At 39.4% G+C, this 27,893-nt stretch overlaps 1 protein-coding gene across 1 annotated transcript in view; it reads right to left on the bottom strand.

Moving 5' to 3' along the window:
- LOC148360810 (alpha-1,6-mannosylglycoprotein 6-beta-N-acetylglucosaminyltransferase B-like) overlaps positions 1–27,893 on the bottom strand; it is a 155,913-nt gene that overhangs the window by 102,482 nt on the left and 25,538 nt on the right. Inside the window, exon 3 of the mRNA XM_088341707.1 lies at positions 8,027–8,177. Coding sequence (XP_088197833.1) covers positions 8,027–8,177 — 151 coding nt within the window. The remainder of the gene's footprint in view (positions 1–8,026; positions 8,178–27,893) is intronic.

Here is a 27,893-nt window from a genome sequence, read left to right as displayed (position 1 = left end):
CTGTGCCGTTTTAATATTTACATGCTTCTACCTGGTAATATTATCTATCTGCAAGTAGAATATTAGTTTCCATTGCTATGCAAATGACTCTCCACAGTATCTGACACTAAAGGCAACTGCTGCGTTAACTTGTGGAAATTTGGAGGCATCCTTACTGAGATATACTGCAAAGAAGGATGTCACTTACTGTTTTGCACATCAACCAAGAAAAAAACAATATGTCAGTTGCTGGTCAAGATAATTGATGTAATTTGTTCTCAATACTGATCTGAGCATTGACAAATTTGATTTCACCCAGAGTAACTCGGTCCAAAAAAAATCTAGGTTTGATTTTGGATCTTAATTTCCTTCATTCATGATCGAAATATTGTAAACATTTACCCGATGCTGTTAAAATCAGATGCCGAGATCAAAATACATGCGTTTATTACTTCTCAGCTTCATAACTGTAATGTATTGCTCTCTAGTCTCCTGATGTCTCGCATCAGAAGTTTGCAGCCGTTTCAAAATGTGGCAGCGAGACTTGAGACAAGGACAACTTTTTTACTTCAATTTGAGCTAACTTGCACTGGTTCTGTCAGTTGAGGATGTGACTTCAAGGATCTGTTACTAACATATAAAAGTTTGCATGGACTTGCACTCTTTAATCTCTCTGATTTGATTTTCCCCTTTGTTCCCGCTTGGAGCCTCCAGTCGGAAAATGCTGGTCTACTTTTGAGTCCAAGAGCCAAAAATACATCTGCAGGCTCAAGAGCATGCTCCATCTGGGTCCCAGTGCTGTGGAATGCTCTGCTCCCTGGGTCAGGATCTGTAACCTCAGTGAAAGTGTTCAAATCTACACTGAAGACACACTTCTATTCTATAGATTTTGATTGATGCCAAACTCATACTTTGCTTTTCCTATTCTTTTTGGTTGCCTGGCTGGTGGCAAAATGAGTCAGTGGCCAGCACCTGAACCTGAAGCATCAACCAGCTGGCTGAGATGGGAAGCTGCGTGGTCACTGTCTTGGACCTCTTGAACTTCTTGAACAATTGTACATATTACCTATGTTTATTGGTTACACAAACTAAATTTTGTGTACTGTTGCCTAATGCAACATTTGTACCAGCCTGGTCATCCTGGAAGGGGGGTTACTTCTAGTGTGGCCCCTTCTCAAGGTTTCTTACTCCTCATGCTGAGGTTTTTGAGTATTATTCTTGCCTGCTTGCCGATTTCAGATCATTGGTGGTGTAATCGTGGCCAGTGCAGTCCTTTGAGACATTTTTGCGATTAAGGGCTGTACAAATAAATGTGACTTGACTTAAAAAATACTTGAACAGTAAGACATTGCACATATGCTCTCGCCAATACTGATAGTAAGGCACACATGACAACACTATTTCCAAGACAACCTAGGTTGTTAGTCACCAAATTAAGAAGGAAAAAACACTGGAGTCATGCCCAAGCGAACAAAGGCCCAAAGGCAAACATACAACAACAATAACTGAAATACAGCGAGTCAACTCAACATTATCGTGCCTTCATTCGTCATTGTTAACTCTCCTTCTTCTCCCCATCCTTGTTATTTTCTGCCCTAATGAGTGGCTGCCCCATGGGTGAATTGCAGGCCTCAGACATCCAGTCTAATTCGCTACTACACAGCAGTCTGTCAGCGCCCATGAAGCTCAAGCAAAAAAAGATGAAACTCCAGCTTGGCCACAGCACAGCTTTCTGCAAATGAGTCTTACCACCCTTTTCCCCCTCGTAGTTTCCGCACTGTAGGGCGCATGGGTTTATAAGGTGCACCCTCTAAACATAGTCTTTGTCAAATATTTTTCATATAGAATAAGAACAATACATTGTATTTTGAAGTGCCTTTCAGGACCCCCAAGGTTGCTGTACATATAGTAACAAACAACAATATAGCAAGAATAAAACAAGCAAGTAATAAATAGTAAAAAAAAGGGGGCGGTATGTGAGGCAGATGATCAAGAAAATGACCGTCTGAAGAGGTGAATTTTGAGTCCAGATTTGAAGGTGGACATGGTGGCGGAATTCCAGAGGTCAGGCGGCAATGAGTTCCAGAGCTGGGGGGCAGAGCGGCTGAAAGCTCTGCTCCCCATGGAGCTGAGATGGGCAGCGGGTGTAATGAGATTGAGGGAGGAGGATGATCTCAGGGTGCGAGATGGCAATTTGATTTGTTTAGAGTTAGTAAAAAGAGGAAGGAAAAGTGGAAAACAGTGACAACAATGTTGAAGTAAGAAAGTTCATATAATAATTTTACATTTTTAGCTAATTACCTGTATATTAAGCTGTATTATCTACATCAGGGGTGTCAAACTCATTTGAACTCGGGGGCCACACGATAGAACAAACATTCTTTCGGGGGCCGGACTAGTAGATTAAAGAGAAAGAAAAAGAGAGATAAAGAAATAAGAGAAAGAGGGAGGGAAAAGGAGAGAGAGTGGGATAAAGAAAGAAAAAGAGAGAGGGAGAGAGCGTGAGAAACGAAAGATAAAAAGTCGTGAGAGAGGGGGAAAAGAAAGGGAGAGGAAGAAAGAAATCCAAAGAAAAATAGAAAGAAAAGGGGTGGAAGAGAGAGAGAGAGAGAGAGAGAGAGAGAGAGACAGAGATTTCAACCTGCAGCTTGTTTTTCTCTTTTGCTTCTCTGAGTGTTGTCTCGCGGGCCGGATTCAATCCCTCAGCGGGCCTGATCTGGCCCGCGGGCCGCCTGTTTGACACCTGTGATCTACATAGTTAAATAATGACATGTTTCATTAATGCTTTGGGTACACATTTATATTAGAATGTGGCTATTTTAAAGTATTTTTAAGGAGTCTCTTATATCGTTTTTTGAAAAATAAAGGTGAAAATATTCTACTACCTTTGCTTCAAACTGCACAATCTTGTTATTCAATACATTTTAGAAGTGGAATTTTCTTTTCTTGATTTGAGTTGCAGCTTGTCATTAGGGTGGAATGGCCGGTTCTGAAGTCAGATCAGTTGAGAAACCATTGGTTACTCACTTCTACTCCATGGCATATGAATAACCTACTCTTCTCGTCGGCTGAAAAATATTCTGTGTAATATAGTGTAATAATCTGTTAAGCCCTTTGAGACTCTTCGTGATTTAGGGCTATACAAATAAAAATGACTTGACTTGACTTGACTACAGCACTCTCATCGCCGGGACCCAAGCCCTGTTGCATACAATGCATTTCTATTATGGTCAGAGGTGTATCTTAATAATTAATCATTGCAAAAATAATATCGGATACCCTAAAACCTCGTGTGTTGATTCACAAGTATGACTACATTATGCATTTCTAATCAATTTCATTGTATTTTGTGATATATATGGTGCACGGTGTAAGGTGCACTTTCAAATTTCGGGATGATTTAGGGTACTGTTTGCACTTTGCGTACAGGATCAGAAAAGCGAACAAAAATGTATTACGATTTCTTGAAAATTGAGTCACACATGAGTGTAACAAATGGATAGTCATCATGGTGAGCTACATGGCACGTGCAGATGTACCTTTCCTAGATGTTCCAACAATTTTCTCTTCGAGATCCATTTCAGTTCAGGTCACACATTGCAGAAAAAAGTAATGAATGTGTTTGTGTGTGTTTAATGGCACTGCAAAAAGTGTTTTAACTACTCTAGGAGTTCAGTAACAACAGGCCAATTCTATGCATATGAAATAGGGACAGTTGCCAAGGGATTACTCTACAAACCTCAGTAAAAGTCAGTTACGGTCAAGGTATGTGGAAATGAAAATGCATGCTCCCTTGCGGTTGAGCACTTTGAAATGCGCCCAATATTTTGTCCAAAGCGAAATATTTGGACTAAAAAAATCCTTGCCTCCCGCTTTCTTGCCAAGAGGAAACCATATTATTCATATTTATAAATAAAGTCATGTTACTTTATGTATTGACTTTTATTTGTAACAATGTACTAAACACATTTTCAGATTGAGTGACAAATAATGTTAAAAGACTATTTACCTTTTTGCTTAACTGTTGAACATGAGACATTGGATTTCCCTCCAAATAGGAACAACTATTATCCACCCATCGATTCATTGTCTGCATCACTTATCCCCAGTAGGGCCGCGGGGGTGCTGGAGCCCATCTTAGCTGTCCCCAGGCAGTGGGCAGGGGACACACTGAACTGGTTGCTAGTCAGTCGCATGGCATATAGAGACAGACAACCATTCACTTGCTCATTCACACCTAAGGGACAATTTGGACCGGGCAATCAAGATCCCATGCCTGTTTTTGGAATGTGGGAGGAAATCAGGGTGCCAGGAGGAAACCCACGCAACCACAGGGAGAACATACAAACTCTGCACAGGAAGGCTGCCAGCTGGATTTGATCCCATGACCTCAGAACGGACACGCTAACCACTCAACCTCTGTGTCGCCAACAACTATTTTATAATACTAAAAATTTGGGGGGCAAAGTTCATTTAACAGTGTGATGATTATTTTAAATCTAATCTCATACAAAAAAATGATGGCCCAATACCACTTTTTCCTATCAAATACATTGGCAATGCTGATAGTCAAGTCAAGTCATGTTTATTTGTATAGCCCTTAATCACAAAAAGTCTCAAAGGGCTGCACAGACCACAGATTATTGCAAACCACAGACTATTATGACACCATCTCCTGATCTAAAACCTACATGAGGGCAAGGAAAAACTCAAAAACCTCAACATGAGGAAAACGATGAATCTTACAGGCTATTAGCCTTTCAGATTATATTACTGTAACAAGGGTATTACTGTGGGGGACATATGAAAAAAATGTGGGCGTTCTTACAGTCATCAGCAACCAGAGGGGACGCGGACCGTTACCGGACTGTGGGTCGTTTGGTACCGGGCCGCACAGAAAGAGAAAATAGGTTGTTTTATTTTTGGAGTATCGCTTTTTATTCAATATTTAAATGTATTATCTTTACCTTAAAAAAAACGTCAATATGTGTGTGGGAGGCTTTGCAGTAATAGTGGCAGTATATTACTGTATTTGAGCAATCCTTTATCAATAAACAATCACCACCGACCACATTTGCTTAACTTTGGATGCAACGAGAATCAAACCTGGATCACAGCGGTGAGAACGCCAAGTCCGAACCACTGGACCAAGGGATTGAAGATGAAAGGCTTTAGGTCTTATTTTATTATCACACTATTTTACTCACAGGGTCAGATTGTGTAGCATTGTAATAGAGCATTATAGGAAAAAGTTCAGCCTAAACAACGTTGTACCGTGAGTAAAAATAGTGTAACGATGAGATAAAAACCAATGCCTCTTCCTATGTCATCTGGATCTGTAATGGTCTAGTGAATACAAAGTGGATTTAGACATATTATTTTTATTGTAGTCATTATTGTTTTTATTCCTTATGTCATTATTTGGCGGGACCCCGAGAATATTGTCGGACGTTAGCCGGGTCTCTGGTAGATCAAAGCTAGTGGACCACTGCTCTAGTATACATTGTTATGGACTCCTGAGTTTTCGTTAAAACATTTTTTTATCCCCCCCAAAAAACTCAGCAGTGTAAATTCTGCATGCATACGATACAAAGGTTTGCCAATTTATTTTTGCAACAATCTGCTTGAGTGTGGAGGCAAGGATGCTCCAAATATGCCGAAGAAATCCCTTGTTCAATGAAGAACCATTTGCAACATGGCAACAATGTTGTCTGAACAAGAACCAATAAGAATGAAAGTGGATTTGAAGATATAGTATATGTCATCGTTTCAATTCATGGATTAGATCAAATTGTTTTCCAATAAAAAAAAATAAGTCTTTTTGGCCTGCAACAGATTTGTTGAAATTTTGTGGATTAGATCAGGTCATCCCTAATAAAAACTGTCAAATCAGGGCCATAGATTTCCAACTTCAACGGTCGTAGAGTAAGTGTGCTTCTCTTGCATTAAATACTCCATTACTAGACATTGATTGCAGTTAGCACCAACGCCAGACTGTATTAATCGTTTCTTTCTTCCATATAGTGCTTTTGCGCTGAAGTGAGGCTGAAAGGTTATCCACGATCACTTAACAAGGTTTGGGGATCGGCACTCATGCACAGGGTTTATGTGCTTCCAATGTGAAAGAGCATGTGGGATTAAGTGACAACAAGAAAGCAGAATTCCAGCACAAAAACGCACAGAGTAAAAAAAGGTGGGATCAGTAGTGTTTTTTTGTCACCAAATTCCATATCAATGGTTGAATGACGTTGAACTTAGTACTGTTAAATACAGTCATACAACAATCAAACATCATCTTGGCATCCACTTAAACATTTTCGGCAAATCAACTTACCATAAGATGCTTTGAATGAGTGATAACAGAAAATGTGACAAAACCTGTGATAACATAATTGGACACACCCCTGAGGTAAAACAGTAAAATTGCCTAATGGTAAAATAAATGTTATTGTGGCCTGTTCAGTCCTAGGGGATTTTTTGTCTAAATGTGACTCGACTTGACTTGACCAGCAAGGAATAATCTCACTAAGAGCGTTCAACATTTAATTTAATGGATTGTTAATTGAGCACGTGTGCGGCACAGTTCCTGAGGTCATGAGATCGAACCTCCTGTGTGGAGTTTGCATGTTCTCCCCGCGCTGGCGTTGGTTTCCTCCGGGCACTCCGGTTTCCTCCACAGTCCCTATGTGTGAATGAGCGAGCAAATTGTCTGTCCCTGTGTGCCCTGCGACTGGCTGGCAACCAGTTCAGTGTGTCCCCTGCCCACTGCCTGAGGATGGCTGGGATGGGCTCCAGCACCCACGCGACCCTACTGAGGATAAGCAGTGCAGATAATGGATGGATGTATGGATGGATTAATCGGGTCGACCAGATTAAAATCAGACTGAAATCCATTTGGATGTTGACAGTTGAAGGGATGGTGCACTACAATTTCTTATGCAATGAATTCCAGGATGGTCAAATTGAAATACTACTTTCACATGGAGCTATCATGAGCATCTCAAGCGATCTGTATTCTGTTTTTTCATTACTGATGTTTTGAGATCATGGTCATTATTAAGACATTTTCTTCCTCAAAATGTTTGATACGTTTTTATGGGTAGAATAATTTCTGCAATGACAGGTGGTTATTTAGCAAAACATTTCAAAATTAAAGCAGGTAGCCCATTTTTGGTAAGAAAACATCTAGTGACTGCATCTTCATTCATTTGGATTGTATGAATACTAAAATAACACGTTTTAAATGTAAATTGTAATATGAAGCAGCGTTCTGGCACCAAACCATTATCAATATTATAGAGTAATCCCTCATTATGTCCAGCAATAGTCATAACCTGCGAAGTAAAAACCTTTAGTTATTTGTTTTCATTTATTCATTAATTTATTACTCAAGAACAAATCCAACTTACAGGCTCAGGTATCTGTTAAACAAATAACGGTACTGTATTTTGTAAACAATTTTTTAAGAAATAACTTCTTCACTGTCAAATAAAAAAATAATCTTGATATTTCATTGCTCAACTGTATGGATATTCGATCCACTTTACATAATACTTTGCCTTCGTCATGTGAAAGTTATGAAAAACTGCAATTACCTTCCAGTTCTGCCCTCAGGAAACCATATATCTTTCCCTTATCAAATATTTTGGAAAAAGCACCAGGGAGCGACTAGAAAGCACTAGTTTACCGTGTTGAGAAGTCCAAGTTTGTTGGCGATAGAAAGCATCTTCGAGGGTTCACCAATCAGAATGCAGAAGACAAAGCCCAATGAAGATACGTGAATAACAAATCGAGCTTTCAGTTCTTTTAATGTGAATGACAAATCCTGCAACCATTATGGGTACATTGGTCCCATTTGATCCCTCATTACTGTATTGTAGCTGCTAGATCTGACAGTACCCTTGGCAGGGACAAGGAGGCTAATTTGGAAAATTTAGGGCCCAGCTACTGATTATGACCATTCATTGTCATCACCTAGGAAATAGTACTCTGTTTGATTGCCTCCTTTAAAATCATTGCTCCAGATGGGTGCAAAAAATGAGCTTACTTGTTGATTGCAGAGCTGAGCTCGTCCAGGCGTCTGGTATCAGCGGCTGTGACATTGTCCAATTTTGCCAGGTTGTCCATCCGTTTCAGAATCACCTCCAGCATGTCACTGATCTTCCTTAGCACTCCACGTGACTCCACTCCTCCCATCACTGCGCAGACATTAAGATGCAAAACTGGGTTAAATTTCTTTGCAGTTTTCACCAAGAGTTTAATCTGAGTTCTAACCTAGAAAAATGGTCATTTCCTGTGCCAAAGGCATGAACCTCGGTCAGAGCTGACATTACATGCCATTTAATTCCCATTGTCTGCGCCTACCACCCAACGCGCACACAAAAAGTGTGATATTGAATATGAGCTTACCGTCATCCTTTGATATAATGATGAGGCTTGTATGAGTTATGAAGCTCCAGGAATTAATTATGTGGAAGCTCTGTGAGCAAAAGCCAATTATTTCTATCACCTCACACTGCACAGCAGGACACTCCAAGTGTAAGGCAGGGCATTTGACGTAGTTATGGGTGCACACTGGGATAAATGCTCTGGTAGTGGAGTCATTGCTCCAGTAATGTGTGGAAAACAGCATGCCACCAAAAATAAAAGGTGGTGAAAATCTTCTTTGGTGCAATTACAGAGATCTAATGTTTTTAAGGTCAGTGCTGTTGCAATTTGATTCACAATAAGTGACAAAAAAAGGTGCATCATTGCAGACATCAATTGAGGACAGTGAAGCTCGAGGAAGATCAAGTATAGTTGGTCACTAATGGCAGTTGACTTTGCACTAACCACAACAAACACCACAGGATCTGCCAGTAGCTCACAGGGCCCACAACAAAAACTCTTTTAAAATCGATCCCTTGTGACACTTTTCCTCTGACCTTTTTAAATGCTCAGACCCAACAGCAATTGTGTGTGTCTAAATGCAGTAAATTCAGATTTATTGGTCACTCACTCAACATTTATAATTAATAAGGGGTGGGCGGTATGTTAACAAAAGTAATAATTTCATGATTTTTGAAAAATGAAATCAAAGTGTTCTTTATTTATGCTAATTTGCTTTAAATACCGAACATTGTGTCATGATACTTTTAAGGCTTCAAACTTAAAGCTAAAAAACTAATCAACAACATACGAGTCACAATTGTAAAGTGGAACCAAATTATTTTATTTTATTTAAAACGAAAAACAAAACTGCCTACGGAAGTTCCTTGATGACTTCTAAATTGACCCAATGTTGACCCAAATGACTATTAATGACAAAAAAGGCTCCTGTGTGTCATTAAATCTCAGGTTAAATCCACCTGCTCTGTGATGGGCTCAGAGGTTTGTGAAAAGAAACACCGGAGAACAGACAGCATTGCAAAGATCAACTTAAACAGCAGGTAGGTCTGAGATAAAGTTGTGGAAAAGTATAAAGCAGGAATAGGATACAAGAGGATTTTGCAACATTTACACATCACCCGGGACACGGTACAAACAATTATATCGAAATGGAGGAATATTAAAAATACTGCAAACCTACCAAGACCTGGCTGTCTCTTTAAACTTTCAACCCAAACAAGGAGAAAATCAGATTTGCAACCAAGACCATCACATTAGCTGACCAGCAGGCATATACATCTGAGGTGGGACAATCTATTCATAAGACAACTTACTTATACTTTGCATTAATATGCCCTTTTTTGGAAGAGTGGGAAAATGAAAGCTGTTTCTGAGAGAATACCATATAAAGGCTCATTTGGCGTTTGCAAAAAGCCACATGAAACACAAACAACATATGGAACAAGGTAATGTCATGAGAACAAAATTGAACTCATTTGGGCCGGATGCAAAACATTACGTTTGGCATAAGAGTAACACAGCAGATCACCCTGAAAACAACATCCCCTCCGTCAAACATGGTGGCCTGGTTTCTTTTTACAATTGAGTCTCACATGTTGTTGATTTAAAAAATCTATTTAAGTTCGAAACATTCTCTGGATGGGGGTGGGCCAATACTTTTGCAAGGCACTGTCATTAAACAGACTAACAATGTCGCTAAATGTCTGAATCGATGAAATATCGTCATTTCGGCCACCCTGATATTCAGGCTCATAAATCATGCAAAATAAAAGCTTAATATACTTTGAATGGTTGCTATCATGAAACCTAAATGGTGCAAAATCGCAAACGAAGAAGCCAATTAAAGGTGATGTATTGTAACAAATATTTATGGAGAGGCGTTTTGAGTGGGCATGATCATCAAAAGCTCGGGAGTTTTATTAGTGCTATTTCATGCCTTTAAAATTATATCCATGCAGCGTATGTGGCAGCTCATAATGAACACTCGCATTTTAAAATTTCTTCTCTTAATGAATGAAGACATCAGTAAAAAAAATTACCCCGCAGTTCCAATTTTGCCGGAAAGTCACCTTTAACCATCCGAAATGGAAATAAATGAAATTGGATGTAGGGTTTTGATTTTTCACTTCACACCAATAAATCAAATGTTTAATTAAAGTGATACTGCAAGGTGTTGGTGTTTCAATCGGAAACCAATCTGCTCATAATTAAATGTAGAATATATAAAAGTAACAAGCTGTAAATGTTGTGTTTTATTCCTTAAAATTGCAATTACCCACAAGCTTATAGTTATGCATTTGCATGTATTCTCCCCCATAGCGGATTTAATATTTAAATCTCTGCGTATTGCATCACCCCAGAGGCTTATAAACCGCGAACAAGAAACAATAAATGTGACGAAACAGGCAACTAAAGCAAAAAAAATGTTTTTTGTTTGAGCGTAAGCTACTATAGGTGATAAGCTCAAAAAGATCTGCACAAAGGTATCAAACTCTGTTATGTCTTTGGGCCACATGAAATGCATTACATATAAATCCAACCAAATCAAGGTTTTTATTTTTGTCTTTAAGCCAAATCAATACCAATAATCTTTGTTTTTGCGCATTTGTTTCTTTTCGGCCTTGTTGTAATGGGAACGAGAGGAAAAGACCAAACAATAAAAAAGCAAAAAAACAAACAAAAAACACACAAATGAAAAAATAGAGAATATCCTGGAGCGGAACAAATGGTCACAAACATGAAAGCAGCTTCGTCTGAGTCTTTCAAAAACAGACTGCTGCGAAAAAAAAGGAAAATAGTTGTTTTTTGCAAGCATTGAGTGTTCATTTTTGGATGGCAGCACATAATGTCTACATTTAAATTTCGACAAAATCAGGTGCACAATTTTGCTAGTTAACAGCACCCCTAACTTACGATACTTTCACGTTACAATGTGGAATATGCAGATTTTTCAGCCTATCATCACAGCATTCCATATAACAGGATACCAATACATTATTTTACACAATTTTAGTATTTGTGCGACCTCATACATTTCAAAGAAGCCTTTCTGCTTTTGGTTAACATCATATGAGACGCTGGTCCGCCATTAGTTTGCATAACAGCATCAAAAAGATACCGATAAGCTTTTAGCTGAACACCCACCCACAATGCCCTTCTCTCTTTTTGTTGGGATAGTAATCTCGCGTAACAAAACAGATATTTTGCTTTGGGTCCCAAGACTGTCAGCAGGGTTGGGTAGGGTTACTTTAACTGGATTACTTTCAATTACTTTTGGATTACTCCAATACCAAATATGCTAATAAAAGACAAAAGAAACTAAATATGAATAAAATTACTAAATTTTGTGCAGGCTTGGAATACATGGAAAAGCAAAAATGATGTTGGCAAGCTGTTTGGATTTATTTTCATTTTGTTTCTGTCGCATTTTATGTTAGTTTTGCCGGAGATCAAAGAGATCAAAGCCAGGAGAGAAAGCTTACCACGTGTTGTGAGTCATAATTTTATTCATATTTATTTGATTTTGTCTTATTAGCATATTTAGTGTTGGAGTAATCCAAAAGTAATTGAAAGTAATCAAGTTAAAGTCACCCTACCCAACCCTTACTGTCAGTGATGGTGAAGAGAGAAGCAAGAACATGATAACCATGGAAACAGAGCTTGAGTTATTGAAGAAATGTGAAGAAGTTACCCGTGCTAAGGAATGTGGCTATAAAAAATGAACCAACAGGACAATTATCAAATATAAGGAGGTGATTAAACCAACAAAATCTTCGGAGAGCATGACAATCCTCTACCGTGGAAGGCTTAAAATCCGTTTTAATTCTAATCTGCCATTTGCATCCACCCACCAACTCATATATATATATATATATATTACATATAACATATATTACATATGGGCAGCACGGCGGCGCAGTGGTTAGCGCATGAGGGGCACAGTTCATGTCTTGGGAACCTCCTGCGTGGGTTCAAATCCAGCTTCAGACTTCCTGTGCGGAGTTTGAATGTTCTCCCCTTGCTTGCGTGGGTTTCCGGTTTCCTCCCACAATCCAAAAACATGCATTTCAGGTGGATTGGCCGGTCCAAATTGTCCCTAGGTGTGAATGAGCGAGTGAGTTATCTGTCCCCGTATGCCCTGCGATTGGCTGGCAACCAGTTCAGGGTGTCCCCTGCCCAATGATTGCTGGGATGGACTCCAGCACCCCCGCGACCCTACTGAGGATAAGCGGTGTAGCTAATGAGATGAGATGAGATATATTACATATAACATTTTAACCAAACATTGAGTTTGTGGTGCTTTAGATAATTACCATTAGTTTATATCCCCCACTATCTGACAATTTCATGTTATGATCCCAACTTCAGAACAAATAAATGTTCCAAGTAGACAGGTTACGTCAAGCTCGTACTCACATACAGACATTGTTACTATCCGCATACTAAAATGACAGTACTTGATAATAGCTTGTGTAACTTGTTTAAACTGTTTTTAAACAAGCATTTGCTTCAATGAATGTGTTAATACCCCCATACCTACTTCACTATCCGACCAAGGAGACCATTTTCATACAAAGAGCATAAGACGAGTCCGTCTGAAGGGGAAAAACATTTTTGAAGGACGTGGTGTTCGTCTTTATCCAGTTCTAGATTCAAAACAAATATTACAACTTTCAAAAAGAGAATCCTGCCAAAATGTGTTCATGTGAACCCAGCTAATGCTGTGTCTATTCCACAACATTTACTATATTAAAGCAAAGAGGGAAATGGGACAGAGGTGACAGAGAGTGCAACCCTAAAACAAATTCTGTTGAAACACCAAAGCCTGTTCTGAGATCCTTATTTTTAGATTTGAAAAGGAGCATGAATTGCTTTTAGAGTTTGAAATGCACCTAAAAATGCCCCCGATAGTTCCAAAATAGAATAAGAAAAGGATATACAAAGATCCCTCGCTACAAGGTTTTTGCTGGTTCACTGCTTGGCAGACTTTGAATTGAATTGTCTTTGTTGACATTGACATCAACGTATTGTGCATTGTTTTTCCGAGAGAGCACACAGCAAATGCTTTCACAGGGGCAGGTTAGGGAGGGCTTTGTGTGTCGGGTGGGCGTGACCGTGTGAGTGTTTGTGATAAGCTGGTGTATTCAGAGACCCCTCGCTGTTCTGCCCTTTGGTTATCTCTGGTTCACTCCTTTTCGGGTTTATCTTTGAAATGCCTTTATTGTCATTGTTATCAATGTATCGTGCATTGTGTTGACAGGGCGGAACTGATTAGAAAGGGCACTCCATGTTGGGTGGGTGTGATTGTCTGTGTTGGTGACTGTGATAGGCTTCTGTATGCTGTCAGTCAAACAGCCCAGGCATGCAGTCAACATCTTCACATAGAAACAAACGGCGACGCGATGCAACACCAGGTAGCCTCTGCGACTCATTACATTGAAAATAAATTCATCAATTAAGGGATTACAAAATACCCATTTTTTTCAATTAGGCACAGAACGTGTATTGTTCCTCCCCACAATCATGCAGATGGGTTTCAAAATATTCTACGCGCCATGGATATCGACAATTTAATCTGCAGAGTAGAGCTGTGACATTACCGGATGACGAGGAGAAGCAAAACAAACGGCAAAATTGTGTTGAAAAACAAACACAGAATGCATAGCGCTCATTTCCACTTGTAGTAATTTGAACTTTGCTATCCGTGTCGGTGAGGGACTTCTGACTGTTTTGGCCAAGGCGTGTGCACTGATGATCTCAAGCTTCGTGTGGTAAATTTACCTGCCGTCTTGTCCAGAGTCGGTTCTTTTTTTGCCTCCTTTTTGGTATGTGTGACTTTTCCTTTCATGCTTTTGGCCCCGGTTGATGCATACGATACAAAATTGTCCAGATAGCTCCCCTTTAGTGTGCAGCTCCAAAAGGCTTTCAGTTTAGTTTTGTATGGGTTAGCCCCGTTAGCAGTCGGCTAGCTGACTTGCCTACCGTGTGCAGGCTTGCCATAACAGTTTTTTTTTGTTGTTGGTTCGCAGCTATCTTGGCTGCTTACTGCATGTTTTTGGCCAGCCAGCCTCTCGTTTTTCCGCTGAATGGTCCAGGCTAAAATAAGCATGTCGTCTTCTACCCACTTCTTTAATATAATATGTTAGTAAAGCTTGAAATATAAAATAATAAATCTAGTTCAATATTTTCATTTATTATCATTATTTCTCATTTTCTTCATGCTGAAGTTTGAGTTGTCCCTTGCCTGCATGCCGGTTTGAGATCAAGGGATGGTGGAATTGTAGCTGGTGATATCCTTTGAGATACTTTGTGATTAAGGACTATACAAATAAATGTGACTTGAGGGCTTGTATAATAATAATAATAATAATAATTTCCTTGTTTTGTCATTCTGTGTAACAATGTACACAGAACGAAATGTCGATTGCAACTGACCCGTTGTAGCGAGCCGATGCAGCCGCAGCCAACAGAGGGCGCCGCCGACCACTTTTTAAGTCTTAGGAATGACTCGGCCTGGGCGCGAACCACCGACCTCCCAGTCTCAAAGCGGGCGCCTTACCATCTAGGCTAAAGCAGATGGGAAAAGTTAGAGAAAAATTCTTTCGACAAAATCTTTGGGATTGAAAAGTCTAGTGCAGGTGTCTCCAACGTGGTGCCTATGGGCACCAGGGTGCCCCCTAAGAACAGTTGAGGTGCCCCGGACGTGTTCTGAAAATAGCTCATCAGTGTTGGGACATTGTGATTTTCGAGTAAAATGATTTGTTCAGTTGTTGACCGAGTCTATTCAACCCTACCTCCAATACCTAACCTGGTAATAACATAGTAACAACATGGTAATAACATAATCAGTTGTGATTCCAGAAGTGCATAGAAAACTGGGCGCCCTATGTATTAAATAGTAACAAAAGACAGTCCTGAAAAAGGTTGGAAAACCCTGGTCTAATACAATCTTTGAAAAGTTAGCAGAATAAAATGTTGAAACCAAGATTTGAAGAAAAAAAAAATGCTATGGCGCATTCACGTGTGACAACACGCACTTAAATGTAAACACACGCTATAATAGGATGTTGTTTGGATCGGCCGGGGGCGTGTTTGCATATTCATGTAAAGAGAAAGCTATTTGTGAAGTGATGAATACTGACAGGACCGCCTGCTCGACAGGAGGCGACGGAACTAAATTAACCGGCAAGCGACGTCGTTTTGTCTTTGCGATTTCCAACAGCAAATCTAAGAAGGCGGATGTATTTCTGCAAAGGCCCACTCTTTATTCACACTATTCATTGGCAGCTTTCAGACCTGCCGTTGTTACACGGTGCATCACTTGGTATCCATTACTGGCCGTTTCCCCTGCTAGATGGAAAAATCAGTGCTTTAGAGACCAGGAAAGACATTGCAGGGTACATTTTTTTAGAAAAGATTTTTCCCAAATGTGTTTTAGTGGGTTTTCTTTATCACACTAACTTAATGAGATTGCATCTAAAGGGTGTGGTTTGAACCCAGACTGCAACAAATGATGGATTCAATTGTCGATTATTTTGTCAATTGATTAATCAGACAAAGAAAAAAAATCTTTTGATTTTATTTCAAGTCAGTGTACTCTTAAAGGAGCTGCACTTAATTCAGTCATGAACCGGAACAGGATCAGGACCCAAACGCGTGACGTTTCTCACACAAGCCTTTTATTTTACAGGAAATGGGGAGTCATGCACGATAGGCAGCAGTCTGGCGTGGAATGAAAGGAAGGCCGACGAGATCGATACCAATTGCCCGGGCAGACATCAGACAGATGGGGTTGATACCGGACAGGACGGGACAGACAGGATTTATATCAAAACAGGATATCGAAAATAAACAGGACAAACTAGACGGGAATGAAACTGGAAACCGATATTAAACCGGACACAATAAACAGGAACAATACCGAACAGGAAATACCAACAGAAAACAGGACCGAGTCAAAACCCAAGTCTTGCGGGGCGGAGGTTCGTTGACGGACTGACAAAGGAAGAGTAAGAGCGCTGAGCTTAAATAGACGGAAAGCCAATCTGTCAACGAGCCGCAGCTGGCGCCACACGAGCAGGGCCAATTGGGCGCCATGGCAACTGTAACAAATTTGGATTTTGTTCTTACTTGCGGTCGCCATTTCCTGGCTTGTGTCATCATTGCAGCCTTTATCAACTCTTTTGTGATGTGTGTGCAAGTATGTGCATTTATTAGACACGCTTGAACAAACCACTCCCCGACACCATTGTTTTATGCGTTACACTACTGCTTTTTCTCTACCCTAAAATGCTTTCCATTTTTATTTCAAATGTACCATTCTTTTTAAGTGTAAATAACAACACAAAAATCTTGACTCGAGACAGTATTTTAGTCTGCGGCTGCTTTATCGAGTCGAGACTAAGTCTTTGTGTGTGTACGTTTTAGATTAGGGGATGGGGTATTAATAGTCTGTAGTTTGCAATGATCTGTGATCTGTGCAGCCCTTTGATTCTCTTTGTGATTAAGGGCATCACAAATAAACATGACTTGACTTGAACAACACACTACAATGTCACATTCGATTTCTGTTTTGTCAAAAGTTAGCCACCTCCGGTTTTAAACAAAAACATGTTGTTATTGTGCGTAGAATTAGAGTAAACGGTAAAAAATCTACCGCTTTTTAATTTCAAAAGGTTGGCATGTATGATAAACGCTTCTTTTTAAAAATATTTTGGGGATTTGGGTTGGCATAATCACTCTTCTTAATGCAGGCTTTTTTGTCATCATGTTCATGCTACACTAATAAATAGAAGATAAGGAAAAACGCAGAAAGGAGCATATGGTTACTCTCCCGCACTCCCTCGCTCCCTATTCATCCTACCATATGTGTTCCAAGCGAACAGCTTTACTGAAAATAAGATAAAAGAATATAGGCGCAGTGGGAAAAAAAACCTATGGGCCCTTCGAACTCATTTGGGTATCGTTAAGACATCGATATCAAACACATTTAATTAGGGACAATTTGGACCATCCAATTAACCTGACATGCATGTTGTAGGAATGTGGGAGGGAACCGGAGTGCCCGGAGGAAACCCACACCAGCACGGGGAGGACATGCAAATTGTGCACAGGGAGGCTGGTACCTGGATTTGATCCCAAGACCTCAAAACTGTGCCGTGGAGGAACTAACCACTAAGATGATGCGCCCTATCTTTAGAAATAAAATGAGCTCAATAAAATGGTCTCTCTGACACAGTACAGGCAGTACAAGTTTCACTTGTACAGCGTCAGAGAAGAACAGGAAAATGTGATCATTATTTTCCAAGGTAAAAGCAAATTGATGTTGTCGGTCCAAACAATTTACCTCTTTCAAAAAGATCCTGATAATTCAACAGAAAAATAACAGCCAAACGTGTGAGCTAAACAATATTGCTGGATTTTTAGAAGAATGAAAAAAAAAACACATATCATGTTATAACCATGTTGTTACTACGTTAGTATTGTGTTACTACAAGGTCGGAACTATTCAAAGTGAGGTTAAAACAGACTCAGTTAAACCATCCGCCTTTGTTAATGTCCCAGCGATTTACATCCATAAATTATAAGGTAATATTAAAAAGAATTTTGGAAGAACTGATCATGTATTTAGAGACACTGATCACGTCAATTATTTCACATTGCAGTAAGAAACACAATTTCGAAGAAAATCGCAATGGCTGAATGTGGTAAAAAACAATGGGCTCAGTAATTTAGTGATAGGCTATCTAAAAAGGATATGGATAAATCTGTCATGTATTTACAGACACTGATAATGGTCAATTATTTCTCATGCCAGTTTACGAGTAAATAACAATAACCCATTACCACTAGTAAGCCATTTTCAGCACCAGTTACCCGGACTACTGTTGGTGACTATATAGTCAATAGTTAAATCGATTATAGTTTGATATATAAATATACAGGGCAGCAGTGGTTAGCGCGTGTGCGGCACAGTTCTGAGGTCATGAGATCGAACGTCCTGTGTGGAGTTTGCATGTTCTCCCTGTGCTTGCCTGGGTTTCCTCCGGGCACTCCGGTTTCCTCCCACATTCCAAAGAAATGCATGTCAGGTTAATTGCCCGGTCCAAATTGTCCCTGGATGTGAATGAGCGAGTGAGTTGTCGGTCCCTGTGTGCCCTGCAACTGGCTGGCAACCAGTTCAGGGGGTCCCCTGCCCACTGCCGGAAGATAGCTGGGATGGGCTCCAGCACCCCCGCAACCCTACTGAGGATAAGCGGTGCAGATAATGGATGGATGGATCTATATAAAGCACACTGATGGAGGGCAGATAAGAATCAAATCACTTAAACAGAAATCATTTTCTGAATCATGTCGAATTCGATTGTAAACCCTTTAATTTGTGAGCACTCTGAATTGAAATTTGTCATTTTAAAGGTGCGATACAAATTATTTTTAAATGTTTGATGGATAATACATTGATTAATTAATAGTCGATTTACCAGTTAGTTGTTGAACCTCTATTTCAAACAGCGACAACTTAATCTTTAATCCGCTTATCCTCAGTAGGGTCGCGGGGGTGCTGGAGCCCATCGTCGGGCAGTGGGCAGGGAACACCCCGAACTGGTTGCCAGCCAGTCGCAGGGCACACATGGACAGACAATACGCTCGCTCATCCACACCGAGGGACAATTTGGACCGGTAAAACAAACACCTTACCCGAAAACCAACAACAAATCTATAGATCTAAGATACAACTGTCATGTAAACACGATGGAGCAAGATATAGTGATGTTTAAAAGGCAATTCATAACGCTACTCGTGCGTTTCCTTTACATGCAACAAAGCATTACAATCTTAAGTGCAAGTGTCTCAGCACAAAGCGACTTAATGGCCCGACGAGCACTCCGATCTCCACAACTCATCTCATCTGCACACCAACACTATTATCGCAAATTGCATTCGCTTTAATTATCATGGCGCAGGAGCTCCACTGTTCATTAGCTAAAGAACAGCGGGAGGGGGCGGAAATGTTCCTCTTTTTTCTTTATTTGCCGCACAAATGGCTTGAGGGCAAATGAAAATGTCACCATTAAGGCCTGCAATCGGTGAAAGTCAAATGCAGAGACTAAACTTAAGGGAAGGATCACTAATAAAACGGGGACCGGTAAATTGATAACTATTGAATTAGGTTTGCTTCGGATACTTGGCGAGTTTGGTTTTCCGCTCAAAGTTGAATGATTTTCACATCATAAAGCAACCGAATGAGACACATTATTCTCTCATACATAAACCTTTTAGATGTGCCACTGCATGGTGGAAAAACAAGCAACTTCCATCCATGCTGTCTGTAATAATAATAATAATAATAATAATTTCCTTGTATTGTCATTCTGTGTAACAATGTACACAGAACGAAATGTCGATTGCATCTGACCCGATGCAGCCGCAGCCAAGAGAGGGCGCCGCCGACCACTTTTTAAGTCTTAGGAATGACTCGGCCGGGGCGCGAACCCGAACCTCCCAGTCTCAAAGCGGGCGCCTTACCATCTAGGCTACTGAGCTGGTACTCTTTGTATTCGAGATTTTCATCCAAGGCGGCCAGGCCTTGAACGAATCCCTTGAGGAACCTGACTGTCGCATGAATGGAACTCTTATTGAATGGCTTTCTGTCGCAGATTAACTCCTGGACTGTGAAATGGAATTTTAAAATAAAGACATTTTATTTGCAGCTTAGGGAGAGAATGGGAGCAGTTTTTGCACCGATATATTCCCTTTTAATTTATATTCTTTCAACAATACATTTCACATTAATTTGTGTTTTAATATTGATGATGTTCAAATCGAATCAGATTATTGTCAGGACCAGAACGGAGAGAGGGCCCACTCGCGTAACGTTTCTCACAGTTTTATTGGGAAGAAGGGAAAGGAGTGCACCCACAATCCGGAGATCGCTGGTCGCGGGGAGTAAGTTGCTCAGACGCAGGAGTGGGACTTCCGTGGCAAGCGATGGCGGTGTCGGGAACGGAAAAAAGTCGAAAGCCAGGAGAGGAGAGTAAACGTGGTCGAGATCAAAAACGGATCGTTATTTGGGACGGGAGAGCAGACGTGGTCGAGATCAAACAGATCGTAGCGGGAGAAAAACAAGAGAAAAACACAAGACAGGTGAAAAAGGCCTTGCCGTGTAAAAATGAGATTCGCAGACGGACCGACAAAAGGGGACTGGCAGGACAGAGTTTAAATACTGACAGGAAGCCAATGTGTCAACAAGCTGTTGCTCGCACCCACGCGTGGGGCCAATTGGGCGCCATGGCAACCGTGACAAATTATACAACTTAAAAATTGCAGGGTTTTACTTAGCTTTCTCCTTGCACTGACTTTGTGTAATGGAAATTATAGTTTGATTATGGTTTGTATGTGCCTTTGCATGATTATATCCTCAAAAGTACCTCAACGAAGTCAAAGATTATATCCAGGTGCTGCTTGTATTCTTGCAACAATTGTATCTTCTTGGGGCCCGCTAACTATGTATCAAAATGGCCTTTACTTGGGTGCCTGGGATTCTGGTCACGAGCCGGCCTCCCTTTTGTACTTCTTTGACTTCACAGTGATGCATTGTACCTTTTGTGTAACAAAGTTTCACTTTTCTTATTGCTCAATTATTATGTCTGCATGCCATTTAGCGACCAGCTTTATTTGCTTCATTTAATCATGTGATTTCTGTGTAAACCAATCAGATTTGTTTCATTATTCATGTGACCTCGTTTAAGCCAATCAGATGTGTTGTTTTATGCCTGTGTTTTCAATAAATGAGCCGGTAGCCATTGGGTGTGTGTGATTCCTCTCCGAGATGATCTTGGAAGCAGATCTGGGAGAAAGCTCAGGTGGGACGCCCCTCAGATGGAAGGACTTTCACAAACCTAATCCCTGCCTTAAAGTGTATTCTTATCTTTACCTTAATAAAATCTCAAGTTTTAACCTTGACACTTTGAGCAATTATAAATTTGAAGTTATATAATCAAAAACATCATAAAACTTGCTTTACGCAAGGGTGTACTTTTGGCATGGAGGAAGGGAACGTGTCCCCAACAATATTGAGAAATCATCGTTTTGTTTCGTTCCCATCAACAATATGTGATCACTTAAAAACGTCCTATGTCCCCACCAATCCCAAGACCAAACCTATGCCCTTGACTGGACAATATTCCCAAAACAAATTCTCAGTTTTTGTAAACATTCTAGGTAATTATGACTTGATTTTTGACATTATAATAAAGGGAACTAGCTCATCTAAAGTTGTAATGACAAAAAAGCACACAAAATCTCACACAACAATAACCAATTTTAAATTGGTTTTAACATGAACTTTAATTAGCTTTGAAAACATGCTTACTTACTGATGTCATCTTCTGGCCTATATCATCATCATTGCAGCCTCTCTCAAGCTACTTGAGTACGTGCAATTTTTAAGCCCACTCTTATTAACTTATTTTTCCATATTTTTGAGGGTTTAGGAAGGTCTGTAATTGAAACCAGACTTATTTTTTTTTATTTTTATTTTTTTTTACCATTTTATGCTACACTAACAAAAAACTGTAATGAGGAGCATAACGTTACTCTTCCACCTCACCCCTCTCCTTCTACCTAATGTGTTGCGCATCCCGAACAGTGTTGCTAAAAGTAAGATAAATGCAGATAGGCGTGTTGTTGAAAAAAATATTAACGCTCTTTGAACACAGTTGGGCATTGTAAATTCATACTTTAAACGCGCCCCACTGTTAACAATCTGGGTTCGCGACATAATTACATAGTAACTACAAAGTAACACAAGTTCTTATTTTGGAAATGCAAATCATACTGGTTTGCCTTCATGCTGATCAGCAACGAGGATGTAGCTCTCAGGTTAAAATTGGTCGGTGACCGCTGTTATAAACCATCCATTTGGAGCATTTTCCAATGTTAAAAAAATCATTAATGTCGAGAAACTGACCGGGAAGCAGGAAGTCGGAACTCATAGACGATCTGTCACTTTAATTAGGAAAGAAATGTTGTCCAACACACAAACGGACCAAAAACAAAACAGGTTCAAAGGCAATCCAAATTACAAACTAGGCACTACTCTGATCAAACAGGCATGAACTGGTCTTCAACAAGGTAAAGCAATGGTTTGGCCATGGGCAGTCCCAAAAGGAGCGTTTAAGTACTCCAAAAGCAATCAGTCCAATGCGTCTCAGCCGGTGTCAAGGGGCGGGGCCAGCTGGGCGCCATGACAACCGTGCAGGACATGACAGTTAATTATCAAAAAATTAAATTAATCTCTTGATTTACACCCCAAATTATTAATTTTTAATTAAAAAAAAAACAAATCGATTTCCCAGTCCTATATAAAATAACAGTTTTTTTGGTTTGGGTTTTGTCAACTATGGACGAAATCGCAGAAAGACTCCAGAGGCTATTTCAGACTGCAGCGTTTATGAACGATGCCCTATGACTATCGGCGAGCGCCTTTTAATAAATATGCACACCACACACCCATTTGAGTCAAACATATAAGTCTGACGGACATGAACTTTGCCCCTTATTAGCATATCCCCCATCTAGCCAGGTTGACGTCTCTCCACTTAGCGCCTTTCTGTGCTGACACTAGCTTGCTGCAGGGCCTCCGTCCATCACAGCCCACATCAATGCACATTAGCGCTGTGACAAAGACTGCCTGGGCTGTTTCCAGAAAAGGTGCACACGAGTTTCTCTTGATTCAGCTAATTTCTTCTAAGTGGCATTTACATCAGAAAACCGGAGTCCGGCACTACCATAGCAACCCAAAATCATTATTTTTTTGGGTCAGGAATAGCAAAAAAAGATCCCATGTGTTCTATAACCTTATGACCAGCAGAATCCATTTTCTCAATCAATGTAATTCGATTGCAAGAGGAAGAGACGATGGAAGCAAAAGAAGGACGAAGTAATAAATGTGGCGTCGATTTAAACATTTCTTAAATGGCCATCTTAGCGTACTGTGGAAGTATCACCACAGCTCTGAAAGATTGTGTCCCATTTACGGCCATCACATAATAGAAGACAAATAGAAAGAACGTGAAATTAATTAAAATGCTGTGCATAGCATTTGCCTATCTACTGCAACAGAGATAAGGACCATTTACACTTTAAACGCTTAATTTTTCCTTCAAATTGCACATGTCGGCATTTCACAACTTCAAGCACAAACTATTTGCCAAATAATAATGATGGACTAAAAGCTGAATTAGATAAAAACGGAATCCATTGTCAGAAGTTTCTTCAGAATTTTATCTTTTTTTTGCACGCTTTCCTTCCTCTTATCAAAAGTGTTGGTTTGTTGTTAAATTAAAGTAGATTCTGTCAAAGCTTTGTTCTGCTAAGGGATGTCAAACCAAAGCTACAGCTTTCCCCCCCAACAGTGCTCTGGCACACCAACTCAAATGCTTATTTACTTTGAAGTTGCAGGTATCAAATCACACATGAATATAATTTTCAACTTGAAAAATTCGAGAAATGCCAAGTAAAATTTCCAATGCTAGTCTTGTGTTCTTTATGCTGGGGAAATGTCTCTCTTTGTTGTGCTTTGTTTTATTTAACAGAGCATTTACAAGTGAGTAAATGACCATGAAGCAAAATAAGACTCATCTAACTTGCATGGTATGCAAAAACAATGACTGAATATTTTGTGTCCAAGGTAAAGCATATCTGCATTGCTGACCGTTTTGAATTTAGCACAAATTAGTGTGTGCAAACACACATCGATTGAATAGTTCATGCAATACCTTTATGAATAATATTGATACATTCAGGGTCGGCCCAAGCCTTCAATTAGATTTCAGGGCCCCCCTGCTGCATGATCATTTGCATACAGACTAGAACTTATTCCATGTTCTACTCCAAGGGTGGGCAATAATTGGGAGACGGGGGCCGCATCCGGTTCAAAGGTTTGGGCGAAGGGGCTGATCTTAGAAACAGATCACATTTTTTTTCATGAGGGAATACATATAATTGAGAGATTTACATGATAAGGTTATTTTGAACTAGATTAGTCTCATCAAATTGGTTTCAAAACATTCTCAATTAAAGCTAAATAATATATGAGGTACCTATTTTAAGCACTTCCTTTGATATTTAGTTTTCAAGAATTACAGTAGTTGTACGGTTTTAAAAATATATATATTTTTAGTATTACTCTAGTATTATTTTGGTACTAATTCTACAGTAGTTTTTTGGTAGTTTTTCCATAGTAGTGTATTACAATAATAGAAGTTTGATTGTATTTCTGGGATATTTTTGTAGTATTAGGGGCGGCAGTAGCTCAGGAGGTAGAGCGCTTGTCTTGGGATCAAGGGATCCCAGTTCAAATCCCGGCTTGTCCGTGTTTCATGCCGAAGTGTCTTTGGGTAAGACACCGAACCCCCAATTACCCCCAATAAGCAGGTTAGCGCCTTACATGGCTGCACAGATCACGGCCGCTATTGGGAAATGTGAAGCACATTGTAAAGCGCTTTGGGAAGTCATTGACTTGAAAAGCGCTATATAAATGCAGATCATTTCATTTCATTTCATTTTCATTTCATTTTCATTTCATTTTCATTTCATTTTCATTTCATTTCATTTTACAGTACTTTTATGATTTGGGTGTTTTTGTAGTAATAATCTTTTTTTGGGGGGGAATTTCGCACTATTTCTGTTGTATTTTGTATATCTTTAGTATTTCTGTAGTAAAATATTACTTCAGTATTATTTTGGTAGTATTTTTGTTGCATGTCCACAGTAGAATTTTCATAGTATTTCATAGCTGCAATTGTATTTTTGCAGTATTTCTGTTGTAATACATCTGTAGTAGTATTGCTGTAGTCTTTTTCTGGAAGGGTTTTTTGTATTTTAGTCTTATGTAGTCGTGTTTTTGTAGTATTTCTGTAGACGTATGTTTGATGCATTTCCGAAGCAGTATTTTATTAATATTTTTGTTTTTTTTTAGTATTCCCATATTATTTTTTTAGTCATATTGCCTAATTGTTTTTGTAATATTACTGTAGTTGTTTTTTTAGTAATATTTCTGTAGTAGTATTTTGTATGATAGTATATAGATACTACTACAGGGATACTATTTTTTATACTTGAAAGAAAGCAAAATAATATATGAGGTCCCTGTTTTTAAGCACTATATTTGATATTTAGTTTTGCTGTGATTATTTAGTATTTTTGTTGTATTTCTGTAGAAGTTTTTTTTTTGTAGATCCACGAAAGTGACCATGGGGACAAAGTTGGCACCAAAAAAGTTAACCGCTCTTTGGGGCCCCCTAGTGGTCGGGGGCCCTAAGCAGTCGCTTAGTTCGCTTATGCCTTGGGCCGGCTCTGGATACATTGAAGAGAGAATTGGTTCACTACGCTCGAAAAAATGGATTACAGTGACTGTTATTTTCACAAATGTCCATAAGGATTAGTGTGTCCCTTTGGGAAATCCAAACTGTTTATATCAAGCTGAGGAATAAGTGGTGCATTTAAAAAGAGAAAATCCTACCCAGTTTCATTTGTTTTTCTTAGAATAAAGGACAAAAGCATTGGTATTTTGAATCTGTTGTGATTAACAGGCACCTGCATAAATTTCCACATGCTTCTTCAATCCCAAGGTGTATTTAATTATTTATCCTATTCCTGTGCTGATAGTGCAAGAGAAGCTATGCTCCTTCTATAAATCAGCAGTCGGGAACCTTTTTGACCCCAAAAACCTCGATAGGAAATTATTTTTATTTTTTGTTTTTGAGAAACCAAATATTTTAAGAAAGAAATTCTGCACAACCGGCGACCTCACTCTCCAAACAAAAGCCAGTTTGTATCAGTATGTGACTTGAGATGATTTTATATTTATGAAATAGCAATGATAATGCGAGATCACATGTCCTACATCAACAAATAGACATAATATTATACTTTAAACTCCCACAATTACTCAAGATAGTTGAGGCTCATTTTGAACTTTATTTTTTTTGTAAAAAATGCTTTCAAAACAAGGTGCAAGCAGAGTTCTTGTGTGAAACATCACAAAAAAACTGCAAACAAAAACTTGATGGATGAGTTTCCCCTCAGCGCAGTGGGCGCATGTGAGACAGGTGATCGGTTCTAAGTGTGCAGAGGTCCAGCCATCCGTACCGCTCACCCAATCAAATCCGCCCACTCCTACTGCACACTCAAACTGCTCTGTGTGCTTAGTTTGTGTTTTTTTATGTTTGCAGTTTGTCCTGTGGCTTTTTATCGGAATGTGTCTCAACAGTATTCATACATTATTTAATGAGCTTCCATATAAAGGATTTCTGAGCTACGTAGAGCCAAAATGGGGTATGTCGGTGCAGACCGCGACTGTAAACTGTAGACAGGACAGGTAACCTTTAAATACAGGACTGGACAGTTTATATCATATGTGTTGTTTCAGCAATGCACCTACCAGTCTCGAGGTTAGAGATCATCAAAATTGGAATGCTGCAGAGAAAGTTTTCACTGGTACAGTTTTATTTCCGAGCTATATGTACTCATGAAAAGGAGCCTTAGGTTCTTAACCCTTGCTCTAAATGGTTTTCAATGACTTATTTCCCAATCATTCCTGTAGCAGTACTGTGGTTGGACAATGTACTTCTACTGCTTCAACCATGCGTAAAATGGGTTGTTTCACTACACAAAACCAGACGTTCATTGGGGGTCCACGGGATAATGGGCTGTCCTGAAAGTGATTCTATATATAATATATTTCACAGAATTAATGATACAACAAATTATTTGGCAATCTTAATGCACAAAAATGTCATAGAACGTATACACTAACATGGGTTGAAACAGAGCAATTGCAAAAAAAAAAATAGCAAACCCATTTCCCAGGGCCATTTTCAATCCAGAACATGAAAGATATCAGACCCTCAAGCTCGATTAACACATGCGGGAGAGCGGTATCTGCACTTATACTCAACAATTTGACACTCCACCAAATATATTATTGAAAAAGTTTGAAGCACATCAATAATATCAGATGGTTCACCGTTCTCCATTTCCCAAACCTTATCACACATCCTGCATATTCCGTCAGGGTCTCGTAACACTTGGAGAATGCCCAAAACAATAAAATAAATGGTATTACTGGTAAATGAGTTAATACATGTTAACCATAGGCATCGCACAGCCTTGGGATAAGGAAGTGGAAAGAAACAGAGCACTCTTTGAAGAGTAAATATATGGTACCAAATGAATAGATATACCATAACTATAATTATTGTCAAATATGGTCTTTCTTTTTTTTTGAATGTTGTCGACAAGAATTTGACCAAAGGTTTAAGGATGAAATAAATGCCACATCTTGCGCGTCATTGTATCAGAAAGTAGCGTCATCACAACAAAATTGTACTGTTGGACTGACATCTTGATAAAAGCATCTATGAATAACAAATCATTTTCGCAAGACTCACAATAGGTATGGAAGCTGGTATTTACATATGAACACATGCATGACGTAGAGCTGAAAAAGAAGAGCTGCCTCT

Source organism: Urocampus carinirostris, chromosome 8 (assembly GCF_059441175.1).
Source record: "Urocampus carinirostris isolate Australia breed hairy pipefish chromosome 8, RoL_Ucar_1.0, whole genome shotgun sequence".
NCBI lineage: Eukaryota > Metazoa > Chordata > Actinopteri > Syngnathiformes > Syngnathidae > Urocampus > Urocampus carinirostris.
The sequence above is the reverse complement of the archived record's forward strand: the minus strand, read 5'-3'. Positions and strand labels throughout refer to the sequence as shown.